This window comes from Engraulis encrasicolus, chromosome 6, assembly GCF_034702125.1.
Source record: "Engraulis encrasicolus isolate BLACKSEA-1 chromosome 6, IST_EnEncr_1.0, whole genome shotgun sequence".
Classification (NCBI taxonomy): Eukaryota; Metazoa; Chordata; class Actinopteri; order Clupeiformes; family Engraulidae; genus Engraulis; species Engraulis encrasicolus.
Window position 1 is genome coordinate 36,812,616 of NC_085862.1, and position 20,859 is coordinate 36,833,474.

Sequence of the window (20,859 nt, forward strand, 5' to 3'; positions counted from 1 at the left end):
CCTTCCTAACCATTAGGCCACAGCTGCCCCTCAAAAAGGCAACCAAAGTGTCATTCCCTTAATAAACCCTATTTGTTATAGCCATAATGGCGAATAACTGAGTTTTATTATGTTGTTGTGAATTTTGAAGCAATGTTATAATGGTGTAGGTTTTTTTTTTCAGCAAATGGTGAAATGATGCAGTGAGGTTACACCACACATGCCTTGATCGGGACTTACGGAGTGAGGTTACACCACACATGCCTCAGGACTTACAGCTATCTCTTGTCTGGTGTCTGCCTATCTTGCAAGTCTTCGCTTTAAAATCCTGTGTGAGACAGAAAAGTCTACTCTAGTATCAAATTACGTGGCTAATGTTGTAAATTTGCTGTTACCAGAATGGCAATGACCAAGTCGTTACATAGGCTATTACTAAAGGTTATGTGTACTGTCATAGTAGTGTAGAACCAGAGAGAGTAGAGAGAGAGAGGTTCCATTGGCCCATTGTTTCCGGGTTCTATTATTGGGGGGGAAATCCCCCTTTAGGCAGACCTATACAGACCTGAGGACTGTTCTTTTCAATGCTAGGAGCATTATGACACGCCCCTTTAGGCAGACCGGAACCTGGTCACGTTAGGTGGAGGACTATCACAGGGTTCCACTGGCAGAATGGTGTGCAGTATGAGCCTACTCTATGTGTAAAATGACCTACTGAAATGTTCACAGTGCTGAGTCTTGACCTGAAGGTCACTTTCTTAGAGCACAGGTTCCCAAGCTTTTCCAACTTGAGGCCCACTTTGAAATGTTCCCAAATGTTCGGGGCCCACCTCTCACTCAACAAAAAATACAACTGAAACAAATAATCAACAGCAGCACAAACACACATATATTATTTTGATTTTTAAAATTATTTCTAGACCCACTTGGAATACCATCACGGCCCACAGTTTGAGAATCACGGTCTCAGAGGTTGTTGATGTAAGACAGGGGTGGGCAACCCTTTTCATTCAAGGGCCACTTCAAATTTCATAAAGTCCCCCCTAGGGTTGTACCAGACAGACTATAGAGAGAGAGGTTCCATTGGCCCATTGTTTTCGGGTTCTATTATTGCAAGGGGGAGGGGGGGGGGGAGAATCCCCCTTTAGGCAGACCTAGGCAGACCTAAGGACTGTTCTATTCAATGCTAGGAGTATTATGACACGCCCATTTAGGCAGACCGGAACCTGGTCATGTTAGGTGCCCATAGCAACCTATTATGTTGACATATCTCTATATTCTTAAAGAATCTCTGGTTGTACTATAAACACAAACCTTTTCCTCTACACTTAAGGCCTGAAGGTGGCCACCTTTACAACAGACTCCACCTTCACTACGTCCCCTGAAAATGTAACTTAATGATATTGCAAAAGTAATTGCTAAGATTCCTCGACAAAACATGTCATATGTCATGCGAAACTGTACAACAGTAAAATTTTATCAGGGGCCAGATAAGACGCCTCAAGGGCAGCACAAGGCCCTCGAATCATATCCCCAGCCCTGATGTAGGACATGAGGGGCCCCTTCTACTGACAGTCATTGTGGATGTAGCAATATCACAGGATGTAATTTAGTGGGATTATGTTCTATGCAGTCAGACATAGGCTATAGTGTACCTAAGTGGTATGGGAAGGAGTGCTTCCCATATGTAGGTGTATTCTCTCTCTGTATTGGGAAGTCACTAGGCCACAAAAATGTGCCTATGGAGAATTTAGTTATATGGCTCTGGTTCTCTTGTACCTAGCCTACCCCCTAGTGGTAGTCTAGATCTATATTTAACAGGCATATGAGTGCTTGTAGAAAGTGACAAAGGCCTATAGATAATTTTGCATATCGCATTAGGCGCTAAACAACCACAATGTTTATTTAGGGTAGGTATGGTTTAACTCAGTATTAGATCAGTTGTAGATGGGAATCATCAAATAAGTGCAGAAATGAAGATCTAGCATTCACTCTGAAAAACAAAGGAGGGGTTTTGATAATGGTTAATTTGGCTCAGTGTTTTTTTGTTGTTGTTGTTGGTGGTGGTGGTGTTTTTTAATGCACAAGCCCTTGGCAGTCCAGAGTCCAGTCACATATATGCCTCATAACGCAATGCTTCTTTTCCATAGCAGTCCTCAAAGGTTGCCTATCTTCGAAAGCATGGTAATTTCCTCCCGTTCACCATGACAAACTATGAAGTAACTGGTTGAACTAGACGCAACTGTGTTTGCTGACATTGTAGGCGTGCTTGGCTACATTTGTCGGTTTCAAGGAACCCCTAAACCAGACCAAAATCCCAACCAATGAGGAAGGCTGTCACACGCTGTTTTGCTCCGGAGGAAAATATATCTGCCACACTCGCGCTGAAGATTCTAATCTGACATGCGTCTGCAGTATGAAGACAATTTAAAACGTTTCGGTCACCACACAAATGAAAATCAGAACCATTCGTGTGTGCCTCACAGCCATATTTGTTAGCGGCGTGTGGTGCCTTGCTGATATTAACATGGTGTCAAGTTTTCAAACACTGCCTGCTCTGGATGAATGGCCTATTGGAAAGGCTACATGTAACAACATAAAGACGTTCTACAGTGTCGCTTCAATGCAACATTGTAGCCTATGTGCTTCCGAACGTGTGTGAATAATCGACTAAAATAAGTCCTCTCTTAGGCCTATACTTGCCAAATAGTTATTTTCTAGGTAGGCTACATCATTTTCATGAGAAATAGCTGCCTGCACAGTTATTTTCCAATACACGAAATTGTAAGCGTCAAGAGAAAATAAACCATCATATTTGTATCCACGTTGGTGGCTACCACAAGAGCAGAGGGTGTTCTGCAATTTTCGAGCTACCATTGTGGGGTTGGACATGGCGAATGACGTCATTCCATTAAGGCAGGACTTCAGGGAATTATCGTGTTCTCATTGGTAATTAAATTTGCCAGTCAGCGTGTACCCATCCCTTACCAGGCTCGGTTGAGACTCGACCACTTTCCTTGTTGAGCCTGCGGCGGCCGAAGCCGAGACAAACGTCTTGATAGATGGATTTTAGGGTATAGCGGAAAAACAAAACGCGGGCGAGCTTTTTTCCAATTAATTATGTTTTCCAAAGGTAAAAGCTCCGTTGTGCCATCGGATAGCCAGGCACGTGAAAAGTAAGACTTTCCTTTGTTTCCCTATCTATTGTGGCGTTGCTTGTGTGATTTTCAGGACTGGTTGTTGCCTGCGGGGCGACTACCAGCAGTGAGGAATTGAATGTACCGCCCTTTCCATTCGCCATTCTATTAGGTTCCTGGTTTTAGTGTTAATCGCCATCAAAACCGAAAAAAACGCTTGAAACCTTCGAGATACGTATCTGCCCTGGCGAACGTGTTATTGCACAATCTAACGCCTTTGCTTACCACGTACGAAATGTTTTTATTTGGGCTGCGCAGTTAAACGCGTTTTCTTTCCTCGTTCACATCACTCTAGCCCCTATCTGAGCGCGAATGGAAACTGTTTTTTTATCTGAATGCCCAAGTTCTCTGATAAGTAAACAGCAGTATAGTAACAGTAACTGATTAGGGCACCGTTTCTTGTCGTTACAAGTAGCCCTAACCTTTGTGTTCGAACCCTGACGGTCCCATCACATCCGAAATTCATTGTGTGAACAAGAGAGAGATAATTGTCCTAAGCACATTGATGGATCGACTTGAAGTTATATGCATTTGCACATATGTTGTTATTTGACAGCTTCTACCGAGAGCTTGAAATGATTGCAACTTTAGAAGGTGTAGGACACTTTTTAAAACAGCTCCACACTCCCCACCCCCTTGCAATCAGGTATATCTACCTCTTAATTCATTCCTTAAGTTTCTTCTCTCCCCACTCACTGTCCAGGTTAGCCTTGTACGTCTACGAATACTTGTTACATATAGGAGCACAGAAGTCAGCACAGACGTTTCTGTCAGAGGTAAGACATGCTGAAATGTTCTTACCATGGTGAAGATCTTTTATGACCTTTGTTTTTATTTGTGTTCAATGTGTAGTGTGTGTTCCTCATATAATGATTCTGCAATTACAAACACAGTGACTTGAATATACTCCTTGTATTTCTTTTTTAGATCAGATGGGAGAAGAATATCACACTAGGAGAGCCACCGGGTTTCCTTCACTCATGGTGGTGGTGAGTCTCAGATTATACTGTGCTTTTGGTATTGAGTAAAGTGTATTGTCCAGTGGTGCATCTCTAGCCTGGTACCAAGTTATTGTCTCAACAACTGAACAACCTTGGGTTCTTTGCTGTAGCGTTTTCTGGGACTTGTACTGTGCCGCTCCTGAGAGAAGAGAGAACTGTGAACACTCCAGCGAAGCAAAGGCCTTTCATGACTATGTGAGTACCGCTCAATTTTCCCAAATCTGAACTACCAGGAGGTGTGGGGATGGGATGTGAAGTAGGTTGAGTGATTGGGGAATACCGTGGCAGCAATCAGCCTGAATTGAATCCGACAACACTGACTCAAAAAGTTGCTATATCGGAATTCAGTGGTGACAATGAGCCCCGTTTTGCCTCATCACACCACGGGCCTATCACAGTTTTTCCTCAATTGACATTAAATTGCCGAAATGAAGAGCAAAGAAGGACTTCTGTGCAAGAACACAACACATTTTCAATGGGCATCATTTTTATTATGATTATTTTATTTTTTTACAGCCGGAGGAAAGAAAATGCCTTCATGTGTCAATCAATGCCTTTGTGTGTATTAGTAAATCAGTGTTGCGGTGAGAGACCAAGACAGTTTTGTCTAAGTGCAATATCCAGGGGGTAGATGTTTAGTCCTTTGTTGTTGTTTTTATATCTCGCCATCTAATCAGATGACCCATTTCATTCATAAACTTGCCCTGCCTATTGGCCCTTTACAGATAAACAACATGTGTCTAATCTGATGAGGAATACATGCTATGAGTGTTGACCGTAAAGGCACTATACTGTATGATGAATGGCTACATCCATGTTGTTTTGACATCAACCTTCTGTGGGAGTGACTAGATGTTTGGATCTCCACAAAGTTTTTGTCTGGCGTGTGCTCTCTCTGCCTACATGATGCATTTGACGAAGGCCATAACTGACTTGTGAGGAAATGTATGTTTGTGTTTATTTCTGTGTTTATATTTTGATAGAGAACCGTTTGCTTTAGTCTCATTTTTCCAACTCTTCGCAAATTTATAATTGGTGTGGCCTGTTCAGTTAATACAAAAGGAGTTGTCCTGCATTTTGAGGGTAAAACTCCGGTTTTAATGACGCCATGTCTGTCTATGCGTTTGCTATGTTGAGAGGGAGGGGAGAGAAATTCACGGGCATCTTACTTGCGTAGAAAGAGCTGCTGACGTAAAGAACTTTTAGGTTAAACGCTCTGTCAATCTCAGGGTCAGTGCTGGGGGACAGAGGCTCATGTCCTTGGCCAGTTTGGTGCCGAGGACTCTTTTTATCAGAAGCTGTCAGCTTTCCCCTTCTGTGGACAGAGATGCTAGTTCAGCTCAGCTCAGCTGGAAACACCCCCCCCCCCCAATCATAACTGAAAATAGCCGTGTCTGGAACAGACCAGCAAACAGTAGTTAGAAAGTAGTGGAGCTCCCTTTCTGTGCATGTCATTTTTGCCTGTGTTTCAGGCTCGCCACAGCACACGCGCAAGCTTAATGGTCTGTGCAAAAGATGTCAAAACAGTGTGCTGTTTAAAAAGCACTTGCCACCGTGGAGCTGGCCTTCGCCCTCCTCCTCCTCCTCCGTCACTGCAGTAGCGTCGGGGCCACGTTAGCATCAGGCTCGGTCGGGTCGGGATGGCTTACACACATTCTCTGTCTTGCCTCCACTGACGCGTTGAGTCAGTCATTGAGCTGAGGAGAATCCATCGCTGCTGCTGCCTGCCTGCCAGTGTGGGCTGTCTTCCAAGTCAACGTCAACCAGCCCTCCTCCATGTGTGAGCAGGCACAAGTGGCTTGTGAAAGAAGCCTTTACAACCTATGGTGAATGAAATAATTAGGGACATGAAAGACCTGGCACGAGGGGTTTTCACTCAACATTTCGTTTACACATCTTGGCCATGAAAAGTGGCTCGCTTCATTTAATCACAACATTGCGCTTCAGCATAGTATGCGTTCGTAGAAAATGAATGAACCAGACTGGCTGTGGTGGGTTATGTACGAATATATTAATGATGTTTCTTTTGTTGGATTTGTCGAGGTTGTTTGATATTGTTCAAAAGACGCATGTGTTGTTGCAGACGTGAACTTAGACTCTTCTGCTTCAGTGATGTTTACTTTCAAAAGAATGGCAGCTGGATGGAATTAAGGGCATTTGGTGACATTATTGCCTTCATTTTCGGCATAGACTGAATCCCCTTTTGTAATTATTTCCATATAAGCGCGTTTGTTTACGCAGACTAAATATCTGCTTGGGGGGGTTAGTAAAAGAAAGGGGGGAGGGAAAAAAAAGTTCAGTCAGAGAAAGCGTCTTCAAGCTAACCTTAATCACGGCCTTTGAACCGTGCACGGTGCGTCCTGTGGCAGCCTCCCAATGAGCGGTGACCGGGCCTTGAGCCTTGCGAGCCTGGCCGTGGTGCTGGCTGGGACTGGGGGCCCCCAGTTTCTTTTGTTCCCAGCGGTAGACGGCTCAGTCAGGTTCTCTGAGCTCAGCATTCCCTGGAGGGTGGGGGAGGTGGCAGGCTGGCGGTACGTGGCCTGCCCTTGTAAAGCGGAGGGACCATGTTGCATTCATGTAGCAGCACTGCAGGGATACTCACTCCCCCTCCCCTCCCCACAGCTCCAGCCTCCTAGCCCACCATACTCTACTCACTTACCCAAGCCCACCTCGACGTACCCCAACCCCCACCCCCTGGTCCCCTGTGGGAGTTACGGGGTGATTGATGGCTGTCAAGTAGCTGAGGGGCATATTGCAAGGGGTGGGGACTGGCAGATGCTCAGTGGAGGTGGTTGAGAAGATGGGAGCCGGAAACAAAGAGGCTCTCCAGTGCTAGTGGTGGGACCTCACATATATGGATGGAGGATTCCCTTCTCAGAAAAGCAAATATCAGACGAGGCTACACGCTGCTAAGAATGTAGCGGGATGAGCTGAGATTGTGTGTGTTTTTTATTCAGAACGGTGTCATTTTGAAATAATATTACAAACAGCAGTGTGTTTCAGAAAACACGGTTGTTTTCACTGTTGTGATGGTGTATCTGAGATTTGTGTGTTGTTGCTTCATGCCAGGCTTAGGGACTAGTGGTCCAGTATTGGCTACTTAAAAGATCTCTTGGGCTTCCCTTGTGGTTGGAAATGGTCAGACAAGCAAAGGGCTACGCACTATAGAAAGTGTACCAGGTTGTACTAGGACTGTGTTTTATCAGAATGGTGTCATTCAGAAGCAATATTAGAAACGATAGTGATTTCAGAAAACGCAGTGGTCTTAACTGTTATGGGGGTGAGAGTGGTATGCTCTGGATTGAATACTTCACAATCTTACGCACTGAATTGAATATGTGAGAGTCGTATGTTCTGAATTGAGTAAGTGAGTTGCATGTTGTTGCTCCATGTCAGTGCTACAGTAAGACGGAGTATTGACTAGGAGAGTCTCTCCACGGCCCCCCCTTAGCTCCCTGTTGTGGTATTTCACATGGCCTGTGAACAGCCTTCGCAGGATACATGGACCAATGGCGTGAGCAAGATTCACTCGTTCACTGGCGACGCTGTGTTGCTTTTCAAAGTGTTTACTCTGAATTTAATACACCATCATATCCCCCACTCATCCCGCCCAGTGCATCTATTTTCTAGGCATTTCAAACGGCGGGCATTAGTGTAGCATTCTTAAGTGCTTTCGGTTCAACGGGAAAATAGCCAATTAGTGCCCAAATAAACGATCAGAAACTAATGATGGCCGTAAATTAAATCTGGGATGTATGGGGAAACGGGTTTTCCGTGATGTGACTCTAAGTGCCCGTGTTGATCGGGGACTGTGTGTGAGAGAGAGAGGAGTCCCAGTCTAGTCGGACCGCAAGTACCGCGTAGTGAGAATCACTGTGCTGATCCTGTCTGTTTACCCTGGCCTCAAAACATATCTTGCTGTGGTCAGCACTTTTTCCCACGCTCTGTTTGGGTTGTGCTGTGTGCTGCTACACCACCCAGTGCGGTGGATTCAAGGAAATTTCTATTGATGGATACTACTGATACTGTATGAGTTGTCGTGTGGCCTTTCACCTTTGACCCCTAACCGTATGTTTGACCTTTTCAAACCTCCACAGAGTGCGGCAGCTGCCCCCAGCCCTGTCCTGGGCAACATGCCCCCAGGAGAGGGCATGCCAGGTGGACCCATGCCACCAGGATTCTTTCAGGTCAGCATCAAGTCTCTCTTCTTTGGGTTGTGTGGGTGTGGGAATGGGCATGTTCAGGTGTCAGTGAATGCATCACCAATGCATGTGTACGTGTGAGAGAAAGGCATGGGGGATGTGATGTGCGACAGTCCTGCAGAAATAATGTACCAGAATGCAGTTTGTCTGAAGTGCATTCATGAGATTCTGCAATTTTTCTTAAACCATAATGGGGATATTGAACATTTAGCAACAATTTGAAACCATGTGCTTTGTCGTTGGATTCCTGAGTAGATTTTTTGCTAAGAGGTTTTGGTTAAATATGCCCGTTCAGCTCACCTGTATGCATGCAGTTCATCGACATGCAAGGCAATATTAAACTTAAGAACACACGGTTGTTTACTTGGCGCTTTAGGTATTATTACATTACATTACATTGCATTTGGCAGACGCTTTATAACCAAAGCGACTTTCAAAAGAGGACATAATCAAGCCAACATCACAAGCAAATACAAAGTGCACAGGAAATATACAGAACAACAAGTGCAGTTGCAAAGAGGGGTTAGTTTTTTTATTTTTATTTTTTTATTATAAAGAGTAAATAACGAGTACAGGTACAGGTATAAACTATTAGTATTTCTTGTCAGAGCAGTGTGCTTTTCTTTCAACGTGTGCATTGACATGAATTTCAGCACCCTGAATGTGATGCTTATCCCGGTTATGATAACTCTTATGTATCACAGCTGGTTATTTAACTGATGTTTTAGGTATGATGTATAAATTGGGTATAACCTAGTGTTGTGAGAATGTCATTCAAGATACTTTGTCTTGAACATAATGCATAGCTTTGAATACGTGCTTGGCCTCAGAAGGCAGGGTGTTGTTGAGAGCACAGTCTGTCACATGGATGCTGATAGTGGACTGAGATGAAGATCCCTCAAAAACATACCTGAGATTACACAATTCATAACTGTGCCATGTAACATAAGGTAGAGCATATGATGTTTTGAGATGTTGAGATCTGGCAAAGAAAGGTTAAGGAAATATGCATTCAATATGTTCCTTTCCTAATTGTGGTATGGAAAAGATGCAAAGTGATTTTGCTCACATCATTGTTGAAGCATGACTTTCCAAAGTACTGTGCATAGAGCGCCTTCAAAGAATACATGCAACCATTTGGCTAAATTCCTCTTCAGTGACTGTTGCGTGTCTCATAGTGTAGCCTTTAGGAATCAGTTTGAGAAAAGGCTGTGACGAAACATCAGCCTAAAAGTGATGTCTGTAAATTACATTTTGAAAATTATGTGCATTTTACTCTACACAGATTTAAAGTATGTTTTTCTGGGACACTGTGTGTATATGTGAGCACGATTTGAGCACTTTCTTTAGGAGTGGCAGGAATTTACATCATATTATATGATCACTTGAAATGCAGCTGAATTCTTCAGAGGTGCTTTTTGTTTGTTCAGCTGTTGTGACACAAAACATGGGACAAGCAAACATTGATGTGGGTAGAGTGAGGTCAATGGGAATGGCTGGTTGACCTCACCATCATCGCTTTGTCAGTCCCTGTCAAGACGGAGACGGTGAGGTCAACAGTACCGTTAGCCTGTTAGCTGAACTAAGCAACTCTCCTCCGGCCGCCGTTTTAGCTGACTGTGCAAACTGCTAATAGGTTAATAGATGCTATGGCTAAAACGCGCCTGACAGAAATAGTGCGCTCCATCATGTACAACACACTCACACACACACACACACACACACACACACACACACACACACACACACACACACACACACACTAATATACACAGAGTCACGACTGCACTTGCTGGTTTTAAACAACTGCATAAGGCCAAGACGGCGTAATGTATTCAAAGTGAAAAGGAGAGCCGTTTTAGTCAATTACACTATTTACTTATTGCCTCAAGTCATTAGAAGAGGGTAATCGTGAGAATTTCACGGATGATTTTGCATTATGTCTTGCATTGCATATCATTTTACAGCAAGTGTAGGCTTAAGCTTTTAGCTGAAGGGTTTGGTTTATTTCGCGACTCCCCTTTATGTATAAACATTTGGCTATTTCGAAAGGGATGTTCTGAATGGAAGTGAACCGGTTTAATGCGGGACTGGTGGAGTATCTTCCAGAGGGGTATTCCAGGAAGCAGCTTTAGTCGTAAACCAGGTTAAGTTAACCTTGAGGCAGTGTTAAATCATCTTACAGAAGAGCCTGGAATCCTTATGTTATTAACAAAATGATGCCTGCAAGCCCATCTTGTCTACTTGTATTAGCAGGTTTACCTCTTCCTGTAGGTTAACTAAGCCTGGGCCATCACATAATCATGTTTTTGGAATACCCCCTCTATGCAGTTGGGTCTGGTTAGGCCTGCTCTGCTCCCCTCTTGTTACGCACTGTTTCCCTGTTTCAGTTGCTTTGGCTCAGCAGCCCAATTTCACAGCACTCCACCGCTGCCACACCTGCTTTTATTAACCACTCGTTCACCCTCTGCTTCCTCCCTCTCTCCTCCTCTCCTCTTCTCCACTCTTCATCTTTCCTTCCTACCTTCTTGGTAACGCTCTTTTCTATTATTGTCTCTTTTTCTTTCTCTTTCGTTGCTTCCCTTTCCATCTTCTTCTTCCCCTCTTCCTTGTTCACTCCTCTGCTTTTCCCCTCGCTCCTGGTGTTCTCTCCTCCCCTTTCCTTCATACCTGCTTTGTGACTGTCTTCTCTCTTTTTCTTTTTCACTGCCTCTCTCCCTCTTCTCTTCTTCCTCCTTACTCTCTGCTCCCCCTATCTTCTCTTCTCCATGCCACCTCTTTCCTTCGTACCTGCTTGGTAACTCTATTTTCTGTTCTTTTCTCTTCTTCTCTCTCTTGCTGCCTCCCTCTTCCTCTCTCCCTCACCCTGTGTGTCTCCTCTCCTCCTCTTCCCCTCTTCCTCGTTCCTGTCTACCTGTTTGGTAACTGTCTCTCATTCTTTTTTCTGGTTCTCTTGTTTTCTTTCTGGCTTCCTTCTTCCCTCGTGTGCCCCCTGTGTGTCTCCCTCTCTCCTCTTTTCCACTCCACTCTTCATTTTTCCTTTCTACCTGATCACTGTTTCACTCTTCTCTCTCTCTCTCTCGCTCGCTCTCACAATCCTCCTCCCTCTCTCCTCTCCTCCTCCCCCTGCGTGTGTCTTTCTCCTCTGTCTATATGCCGCTGTGCTGCAGGGTCCTCCTGGTTCGCAGGCGTCTCCTCACGCTCAGCCTCCCCCTCCTAACAGTATGATGGGACCCCACGGCCAGGTACCCACCCCAGTCTCCTCCTGCCGCTCTACACGCTAGCACACCCCTCTTGCTTTCAGTGCCACACGCTCTTCCTGTTTTCTCTTGCCTTGAATGGGTATGGTATTGGGAGAATACTCCGAAGGGGATCTTTGACTTCTATGTTGGCGTGTTACCGTGTCATGTGTGCGTTTACATTGCCTCATTACTGTGAATGTCAACACCTGGAATGTGCACGAAGTTATTACGAAAAATCCTGCCAAATTATTATAATCAACAATTTTGAGTCAGCTGAACTTAAATTATTATTACATTGTTCTGTTGTCATGTTATGAAAAGTTAAGGCTCGTCTGGCTTCCCTTACAGTCTTTCATGTCGCCACGTTTCCCTGGAGGCCCGCGAGGCCCACCCATCCGCATGGGCAACCAGGTAAGTAGGCACCTAGGCTCTGTGCACTTTACATTATATTATATTACACTTGGCAAGGGCTTTTGAACAGTGTAAATTCCAAATGGCTGTTGTGTTACTTAAAAGGTTTTGAAAGTTTGCGGTTAATGTTTTGGATGAGTTCATGTCTTAGGACAAAATCTACCCCACAACCAAAGTGCTTTTGAGCTTTTTATGATACACTATGACACACACACATACGGTACTATGACACACACACACACACACACACACACACACACACACACACACACACACACACACACACACACACACAGGGATGGTGGTGGAAAGGCTGGTATGCAAGCCATCAACCAACCAGTACATTCATTGGGAGTAGCTGGGGGTCCAATTTCTTTCTTGCTCAAGGACACTGTGACCAGGTCAGCAGCAACCGGAGTCCTCCCAGTACAGCAACCTTACAGTACTTTACTGGCCAGCTCCTTCTACTGAGCCTGAGCCTCAGCTACGGTCACCTGAATAGCATGGCTTGCCTTTCCCTCTTGCTGTATACAGTAGTGGAGGTGTCAAAATCTGCTTCTGGAGGAAAAACAAAATCCTGCCTGAGTTTCTTTCCAACAGGTAACTTCACTGAGTAAATGGTCTACCTGTGTTGAATGAGTACTCGTTACAATCAGGTGATTCGGAGCAAGGTAGATCTAAATTGTGGCAGGTTTCTTCACTTTCTGAACCCACAATTGACACCCGTACAGTAGACGTGATAATAAGTCATATGTTCATACATGGAAAACAAAATGGGTAACTCAGTAGAACGTGGCCAAAAATTGAGTTGTAGGCAACTGACTACAACTGAAATCCTAACATGGATGACCTGGATGATTACGAATCTTGAGAAACGCTGTATTACCTCAACACTTAGCATAACATTGTAGGAGATGGAATAAATTGCGTCTGTGGGGTAATTGCATAAAACCTTCAGGTGCTCATCGGTATCCAAAGTTGCAGGTTTGAAGTGGACCGAGAAGGTCTGACTCTGAGGCACCCTGAAGTCTTTATTAAAAGTCTTTTATTTTTACATGGACACCATAGCCGACGCGTTTCGGTCGCGTGCAACCTTCTTGAATCAGCCCTGAAGAAGGTCGCACGCGACCAAAACGCGTCAGCTATGGTGTTCTTGTAATAATAAAGGACTTTTAATACGGACTTCAGAGTGCCTTGGACCTTCTCTCTCCACTTCAACACAGCATAAACATGCTGGTGTTTCTGGGGTTGCTAAGAATTTCTTTATTGTTCAGCCTGTTTAGAAGCCATCTCATAAGTCTTTGAGCCGAGCGCAATCGCAATGCTTGCTGTTGTCTTTTAATGAGTTTGAGTTCCCTGGGGCGGGTCAGTGAGGATGATGGTGATCTCAGCTTCATAACCAGAGTGGTTCCCCTGGAGCAGATGAGATGGTAATCGCTGGTGTGTGTCTCCCCTGCCTGTGTTTTCACAGCCTCCTGGAGGTGTCCCCACTGCCCAGCCTATGCTCCCCAACATGGACCCCATGCGAATGCAAGGTAGGTTTGATCACTCCTCTAACAACCACACTGGGACTGACTGAGAAGATAGTAAATGATTGCGCACGTCATACAGGTAGTGTTGTTGTTTAATTATAGTCATCCTGAGTCCCATTCATAGATCATAGCAAGTCTTAGTAAGGTCTTAGCAAAATGCCGGTTACACTTCCCTTTTCTTACCTCTCATACTGTTTTCTTTCTCTCTCTCTATCTTTCTTTCTTTCTTTCTTTCTTTCTTTCTTTCTTTCTTTCTTTCTTTCTTTCTTTCTTTCTTTCTTTCTTTCTTTCTCTCTCTCTCTCTCTCTCTCTCTCTCTCTCTGTGTTGATACAGGTGGGCCGATGCAGAGGATGAACAACCCTAGAGGAATGGGCCCCATGGGACCAGGACCCCAGGTAACAACTACAGCACTAGCAGTCCCAATAGTCTGGGTCAAAGAACATTGCTGTTGCCAAATTGTACCTCTGTCATGCAACAAAATGCAATACTTGAGTACAGAGACAGCGTTTCCCACAGAACATTTGTTAGTCAAGGTGGGTGGGTGAGATATCGGCCTGCATCAGAGAAATTTGAATATCGTGATTGGGAAGGCTATGTTGCCACTTTACTGTTGCAATACAAAATGTTTGTATTTTCACCTGGGTACTATTCCAAGAACAAGGTTAAGTGATAAACCTGTGTAAGTTAACCTACAGGAAGTGGTAAACGTGCTAATAGATGGACCACAGGTGTCATTTAGCTGAGACAATGAGGACTCCGGGCTCTTCTATCAGATGATTTACCACTACCACAAGGTACATTTTACTTGGTTTGCTACTTACTTGGCCAGGTTCTTGGAATACTCCTGTAGTCACGTTGGAAGGTGTTTGTTGTCATGGTGGCCGCCTCAAGTGGGCATTGTAGTTCAGAGTTTGAGTAAGGCACCACGGTGACTGATATGATATGATAACTGAAGGTATTGCTGTGACAATATTGACCTGTGTTGTGAAATATGAGCGCACAATTATCAATACCATTTTAATCGTTTCACTTGTTCGCAAAGGCTGCCCCCATTGAATTTCAGCTTTCATTCACAAATTGCACAATGAGATGATTTTCAGAGCCAGCTTATCCTTTCTTTTGGATAATAGTCACAGCAAAAGGCGTGAGGTTCTGTATACGCTTTGATGATTAAAAATGCAATATCCTTGATCTGATGTCTTAATTGTCGTTTGCTTTGTAGAACTTCGGTGGAGGCATGAGACCGCCACACAACGCCATGGGCCCTGGCATGCCAGGAATGAACATGTAAGGAAGACCAATTCCGGCACTCACTCCCTCTGAGAGGGTTAAACTGCTATCAACAAGATTTTAGCGTCTTCGTATCACGTGGAGAACTATTTTTAACATGTTATGTGTGTCCCGTTTGTCGTTCTGCAGGGGCCCAGGAGGAAGACCACCGTGGCCCAACCCCAACAATAACAACAATGTGAGTTCCACTCGTTTGTATTGCTCCCTGCAGTGTTGATGTGAGCTACCTGTCCACGAGGTATTCCAGGTGTTTCAATTGAAAGCCGTCTCAAGTTAACTTGGAGGAAGTAGTAAATCGCCTCATATTACAGCCTGGGGTCCTTATTTTCTTAACCAAATGATGCCTGCAGCCCATCTATTAGTAGGCTAATATAGCCTGTAGGGCTGTAACAATACACTCAATTCACGATTCGGTTTGTATCAATACACCCCACGATATTTTAAATGAATTAATTTGCTATTTTCACATTTTTCAACATTATAAAATGAAATTATAAGTAAAAACTGATGATCATGATGATTTTAAGCTTGGAAGCACTATCACATCATAATCATGTGGTTGTTTTCTGGACTGAAGGGAAATGAAACTATGAAAGGGCGTATCACGGTACTGCCTCCTTGCATCATGACTGTGTATCACGATTTCTCGGTTTGATTCAATATTGTTACAGCCCTAATAGCCTGGTTTATCACTTAATGGTGTTCTTGGAATACCCTCCAACTGAGCTAGCAAGCCATTACAACGCAATAGTTGTGTCCCTAGGTGTTAGGGTTGTGTTATGTTTGAGTAAGGGCTTTGTCTGTTACTTTCCCTTGAACGTGTGCGCTTGTGTTTTGTATTTCAGATGCCTTATTCATCGCCCTCTCCTGGCAACTATGGGGTAAGGCAACACTCTAGAACACCACACTGAAATAAGACTGTGCACTCATTGGGATGCACATCGGTCTGATTTGTATTATGTGACTGAGCTTACCTCGTGCTGAATTTGTATACACAATTCCGACCCATTTGGCAAGCCGGGTTTTATTCACATTCACAACATTTTGGTGGTGGACCTTCGTTTGTCAACAAGCTGTGTTGAGTTTGATCTTGCACTTGAAGATAGATGGACCTGACAAAATAATGTCCATGACCAAAACATTATTGCTGTTGTAGACCGCATCCCCTTGCCATTGACTGTTGTGTAAACTGGCATTGTTTTGTTACTCAACTGACCGTTATGCATTTCTGCCGTCACACAGGGTCCCCCTGGCGGAGGTGGACCTCCTGGGACTCCCATCGTTCCCAGCCCTGCAGGTAATGGCCCATTGCACGCACACGCACACTCAGCCTATGTCTGAAATAAGTCTAACAATTTTATTTATATAGTATAATTCATACATGGCTTAATATGCTTTAGCAGTTTGTTAATAAAAAGAAAAGTATGACAGGATGCTAGATCAAAGATAAAAAAAAAAAAAAGAAAAACTCAAAAACTCTGAGGATACTGGGACAACGGGGCGTTTTCTGAAATGTTTTCTCATACACTATATAGCACACCACCTACACAATGAGTTGAATTATCTGATCTCCTACAGTACTATACAGCGAACAAACTTGACTAATCAGTTATTTGTTTTACTTCATGTCACTAATAATCACCTACGTACCCCACAGACTCCAATAATTCCAGTGAAAACCTCTACACCATGGTGAACTCTGGACCAGGAAACAGAACGAATGTAAGTTGGGCAATGGATGCATTTTGGATAAACGTGTGGTCACCTTTTGTGTATTTATTATCTGAAAATTCCTAAAGAGAGACTGTTGATACAGAATGTGTCTTGAGCAGTTCATGTGTGACCAGGGCCGCTGACAGCTTTCGCTAGGCCCAGGGCAAAGTCATCTGAAAGTGTACCCCACCCAATACATACAATGTAATGAGGACCAAATTCTGGGCCCCTTCTACCCCTGGGCCTGGGACAACCATCCCCTTTGTGCGCCGTCAGCTTCCCTGTGTGTGACTATTGTGTGCCCTTGCTGTGTTGATTAAATGTAAATCCTCCTGCGCCTGCGGTGTGTCCAGTTCCCCATAGGCCCCGGCTCTGAGGGCCCCCTGGGAGCCATGGCGGGAATGGATCCCCTTCATTTGAACGGAGGTAACAATCCTCACCTGTTTATAAATTTGCTACAACTATTGAAATTGATTCCCTAATTCTGTCATTTCCAATTATGTTAATAATTAATAAAAATGTTTGTACATGTTTCCTCTGAAAAAAACCCAGCTTGAAAGTCTTGTTAACATATTTAAAATGTGAATTTTCTGATTCCTTTAGTCCTCGGTCACAGTAAACAGGACATCTTTGGTACGTGGATGAAATGCTACATTTGAGGACATCAAATTGGCTTTTTAATTCTTTTTTTCTTACTCTTACTAGACCAAATGACTAGAGTAGAAAGAAATTTGGTTGCATTTCTACAGTACTTCATCCATGTCAATGAGATGGCACTGTAGCCAGCCGGTTGCCTGATGCTAAACATATCCTCTGGTTTCAGGATCTGGTGATTTGGATGGTCTACCCAAGGTGAGTTTAATATCTCCTCACATGATTAAAAGACTGGTATGTAGGCCTGTGACGAGTTGGCATGGAAACTATGCTATGCTGTCCATACACTATTGATTGTGGTAGTAGTAAGAAGAAAAAAAAACATTTGTGAATGGTTATCAGTAGTTCTTGACGTAAAATACATGTTGTCTAATTCAATTGTTAGTACCATCTTATTAATCCTGCCGAGGAGGTTATGTTTCCGGTCGCGTTGGTTTGTTTGTCTGTCAGCAGGATAATTCAAAAAGTTATGAACATGAATTGTTGATTTTACCACAGAATTCTCCGAACAATTTGAGTGGCATGAGCAATCCCTCCGGAACTCCACGAGACGATGACGTAGGAGGCAGCTACCTTCATTCCTTTCAGAGCGAGAGTGTAAGTGTACAGGCATGACTAGCCGCTACACTTGACTATACTGCACATTTATTGTATTGCAAACATATTGGTGCCAAATGTTGAGCATATTCTTACGCCAGTGTAATTCTTTCTGACAGTGTAGCTCAGAGTAGAGGAAGCAGGGGGGGAGGTGCAATGGTGCTACTGTTGAAAGTCCCGGTAAGCCTGTGGACTTGGTCCTATTACAGATCCACATCTACAGCCAATAAACTGGCACAAGCCATGTCTAGATGTGTAATCTTGTTGTCGTAAAATAGCCATGTTTGTTTTATATTTGGTTCTCAGAATGTCTCAGTGCATATATGGTTAGGGCATTGTAATCCGCAATTTGAGCAAAGTAGCCCAATTGCGCTAAGTGTTTCAATGTTTCTTTTTTCAATTGATGTCTGATTGATTGCCGATCCATTTTTAATTGTAATATTCTCTGCCCTTTTCAGCAGTACTCCCCATCCATGACGATGAGCGTGTGATGACCTGTCCCTCTTGCCCCTGGAAATGCATAATTTGACCGCCATACCTAAATACTGGACATGACATGACCAAATACAACTGCCGTAGGCCCCAAGTTTTGTTGCGTGCAGCGTTTTTTGGGGAGTTATCATTTTTATTTTGGTTTTTTTTTCTTAATTTCTGAAAAGGACTTTGCCATAAAGCTATGAACTTTTCCTAATGTGATGACCAGTTTTGTTTATCTTTTTTTGTTTGTTTGTTTGTTTTTGTCTGACACGCCACCTACCAAGTGTTCTTATGGAGTGTCGGCAAATGTTTTTTGGCTGCAAAGTCTACAGTTGAATGCATGGTTTTTTTTTTTCATCACTGTTTTTTTTTTTTATCCCCCCCCCTCATATTGCCTACTTGTCATAACCGGACTACAGCATGGCGTACAGAGGACTAACTTCAGATCCCCAATCGCTAATATGTGGCCTTCAACTGTGTGATAATAGTTCACTCGCTTTTAATTCTATTACGTTTTAACTCTATCGCTCTCCAACAACGAAACCGAGAACAAATTGTCTTTAGTGACAGAATAACACCTTTCAATAGAAGCAATTACTGTTGTAAATGGTTTTTATTCTATATAGATATTTTTATCTTTAAAAAAAAAAAGAATCTTCCATGCTGATAAGAATCACCATCTGAGATGTCCCACGTCTTATACTATAATCCTCTGCACTGATTTTAGCCTGATGTTTTTTCGACTTTTTATGAGGTGTATGACTGCTGTGTTGTAGAGACAACAACCCAAACTCTTAGGGGAATGACTGAGTTTTTGGCCCTCCCTGTCTGCAAGTGTACTACCTATAAATCAGCCCCCTCCCCATTGACGGCAGCAGGTTCTGGACCAATGCAAACCCGGGCCTGCTCTGGGGCGGTGCTGGTCCAGTCTCGGTTGCTGTGGCGTGGGGCTGGTTTTAGTGCCCTCCCGCTCACTCCTCCTCAGGTCTGCCACTCCTCATCCTCTGCATAGGCGTGTGTGTTTTGTCAAGGGTCTTTTGCACGTTGTAGCCGCTCCATGTGTTGCATTCATTTGTGTAGTTGGATGCTGATTCTTCAGGCATTTATGCAGAGCATTATTGATAGGCCCCTTAGAGTGTTTCTTTTGAACACCACATGTTTTGAAGTTCAAGGTAGCTCTATAATCTCAGTCAGTAAGTGAAGACCTTCATGAGACATCGATTCAGATCTTGTTCTGCCATACTTTTTTTTGTTATTTCCACTCGGAAAGGCTTTCACCATCCAACATCCACAAATATACTATAGGATATTCTTTAATTTATTGTATTTATGTGAACAATTGATAATGCAGATGACTCCATTTTGTTTAACATTGTTGTTGTTGGATTGTCCCTCTGAAACCTGCTTTAGAGGAAAGCCCTGTGTGTATATAATTTTATGTCTAAATTATATGTCTACTTTCACATGGGTATTTTTTTTCCCCTTTCTTTCCATCCCCCCCTTTTTTCCTGCTGGACGGTCACTGCATGCTTTAGCAATGAGATGCGTACATTTAGTCGTAGAAAAAAAAGAAGAAAAAAAAGATAAAACTAATCCTGAGCCAGGGCAGACCGTGCAGATGTACTTTAGACGTAGAGTGAAAAGGGGAATTCTGTATTTTCCAGTTTGCATTATGAGTTGTTTGTATAAATTCTTAAACACCACACGTTGAGAGTAAAAAACGGCCAATAATAAATGCTATGATTCTCAAGGCTTGGTGGGATATTAAAAGAGAGAAAGGCTGGCTTTTGTGCCGGTTTCATGCGTGTTATAGGGTCAGGTCTATTCCACATAGTTGCAGTCTGTTGAAACGGGACATTGGGAAGAACCGGGGCACATCAGAACAAGAAACAATTATGTATTAAATGGGACCTGATTCTATCTATGAAAACAGATTTTTTTTTTTTTAAGCATTTTTGTTCTTTTGTTTTCTTTTGAACTGTGTCCTCTCTTTGCAATACTGTGCACTGTTCCTGATTCTAATGTTTATTGAACGTAAAGTATCTAAACCATTATTAAACCCATTTCTACAGCACTGGTTATAAACCCATCATTGTGTGTAATAAAAAAAAGTACATTTCAGAGACATCATCCTATAAATACAGTGTGACATCCTGTCTGTAATTATAAAACAAAGACAGTTGCAGATGCATTCTGTCAAGTTGAGTCACAAACTGACGATTACGTAGAGGTCTATTTTAATTCCTATGTATACATTGTCTCAACACTTGTATAAACCTGATTCTGGAAAAAATTGACACTTGGGCATAGAAACAAAACGTTTTTTTTTCCCAAAACATTCAGTGCACACATTAGATGGATAATTTTGCAAAAGTATAAGCTAATAGGGCCAGGAAACTGATTTTAAGGTGTTCTTATGTGCTTTAATTTGTCAATTAAAAAACTTTGGACAATGCCAATTAAATTGAATAATACTAATGACAAGACTAGGAGGGCACTTACCAGCATTTTGCTTTTCTTCACAAAATAACCAACTTTTTGAAATCCAGTTTGTAGTACAAACGGA

General features: G+C 43.2%; 1 protein-coding gene across 9 annotated transcripts; it reads left to right on the forward strand.

Moving 5' to 3' along the window:
* The first annotated feature begins 2,848 nt into the window (after positions 1 to 2,848).
* On the forward strand, positions 2,849 to 20,367 carry ssbp3b (single stranded DNA binding protein 3b). Of its 9 annotated transcripts, XM_063201488.1 has the most exons (20): positions 2,849 to 3,152; positions 3,877 to 3,949; positions 4,101 to 4,162; positions 4,285 to 4,369; positions 8,272 to 8,361; positions 11,547 to 11,621; positions 11,967 to 12,029; positions 13,501 to 13,564; positions 13,896 to 13,957; positions 14,785 to 14,849; positions 14,982 to 15,030; positions 15,698 to 15,733; positions 16,095 to 16,149; positions 16,510 to 16,574; positions 16,919 to 16,991; positions 17,169 to 17,198; positions 17,389 to 17,417; positions 17,718 to 17,816; positions 17,936 to 17,996; positions 18,275 to 20,367. In XM_063201488.1, exons 1-19 carry the CDS (start codon positions 3,097 to 3,099, stop codon positions 17,948 to 17,950), a joined length of 1,146 nt encoding a protein of 381 aa, XP_063057558.1. In that variant the 5' UTR covers positions 2,849 to 3,096; the 3' UTR covers positions 17,951 to 17,996; positions 18,275 to 20,367. The 9 variants fall into 9 exon arrangements, with proteins under 9 accessions (XP_063057558.1, XP_063057556.1, XP_063057557.1 ...); XM_063201486.1 differs by lacking the exon at positions 17,936 to 17,996 and having other exon boundaries at positions 2,851 to 3,152; XM_063201487.1 differs by lacking the exon at positions 17,936 to 17,996 and having other exon boundaries at positions 2,853 to 3,152; positions 18,278 to 20,367.
* Positions 20,368 to 20,859: the final 492 nt, after the last annotated feature.

Coding starts and splice junctions, on each gene's coding strand:
- ssbp3b (XM_063201486.1), top strand. CDS start 3,097: ATGTTTTCCAAAGGTAAAAGCTCCGTTGTGCCATCGGATAGCCAGGCA. Junction 8,362..11,546: donor TGCCACCAGGATTCTTTCAG/GTCAGCATCAAG, acceptor GCTGTGCTGCAG/GGTCCTCCTGGTTCGCAGGC. Junction 16,575..16,918: donor GACCAGGAAACAGAACGAAT/GTAAGTTGGGCA, acceptor CGGTGTGTCCAG/TTCCCCATAGGCCCCGGCTC.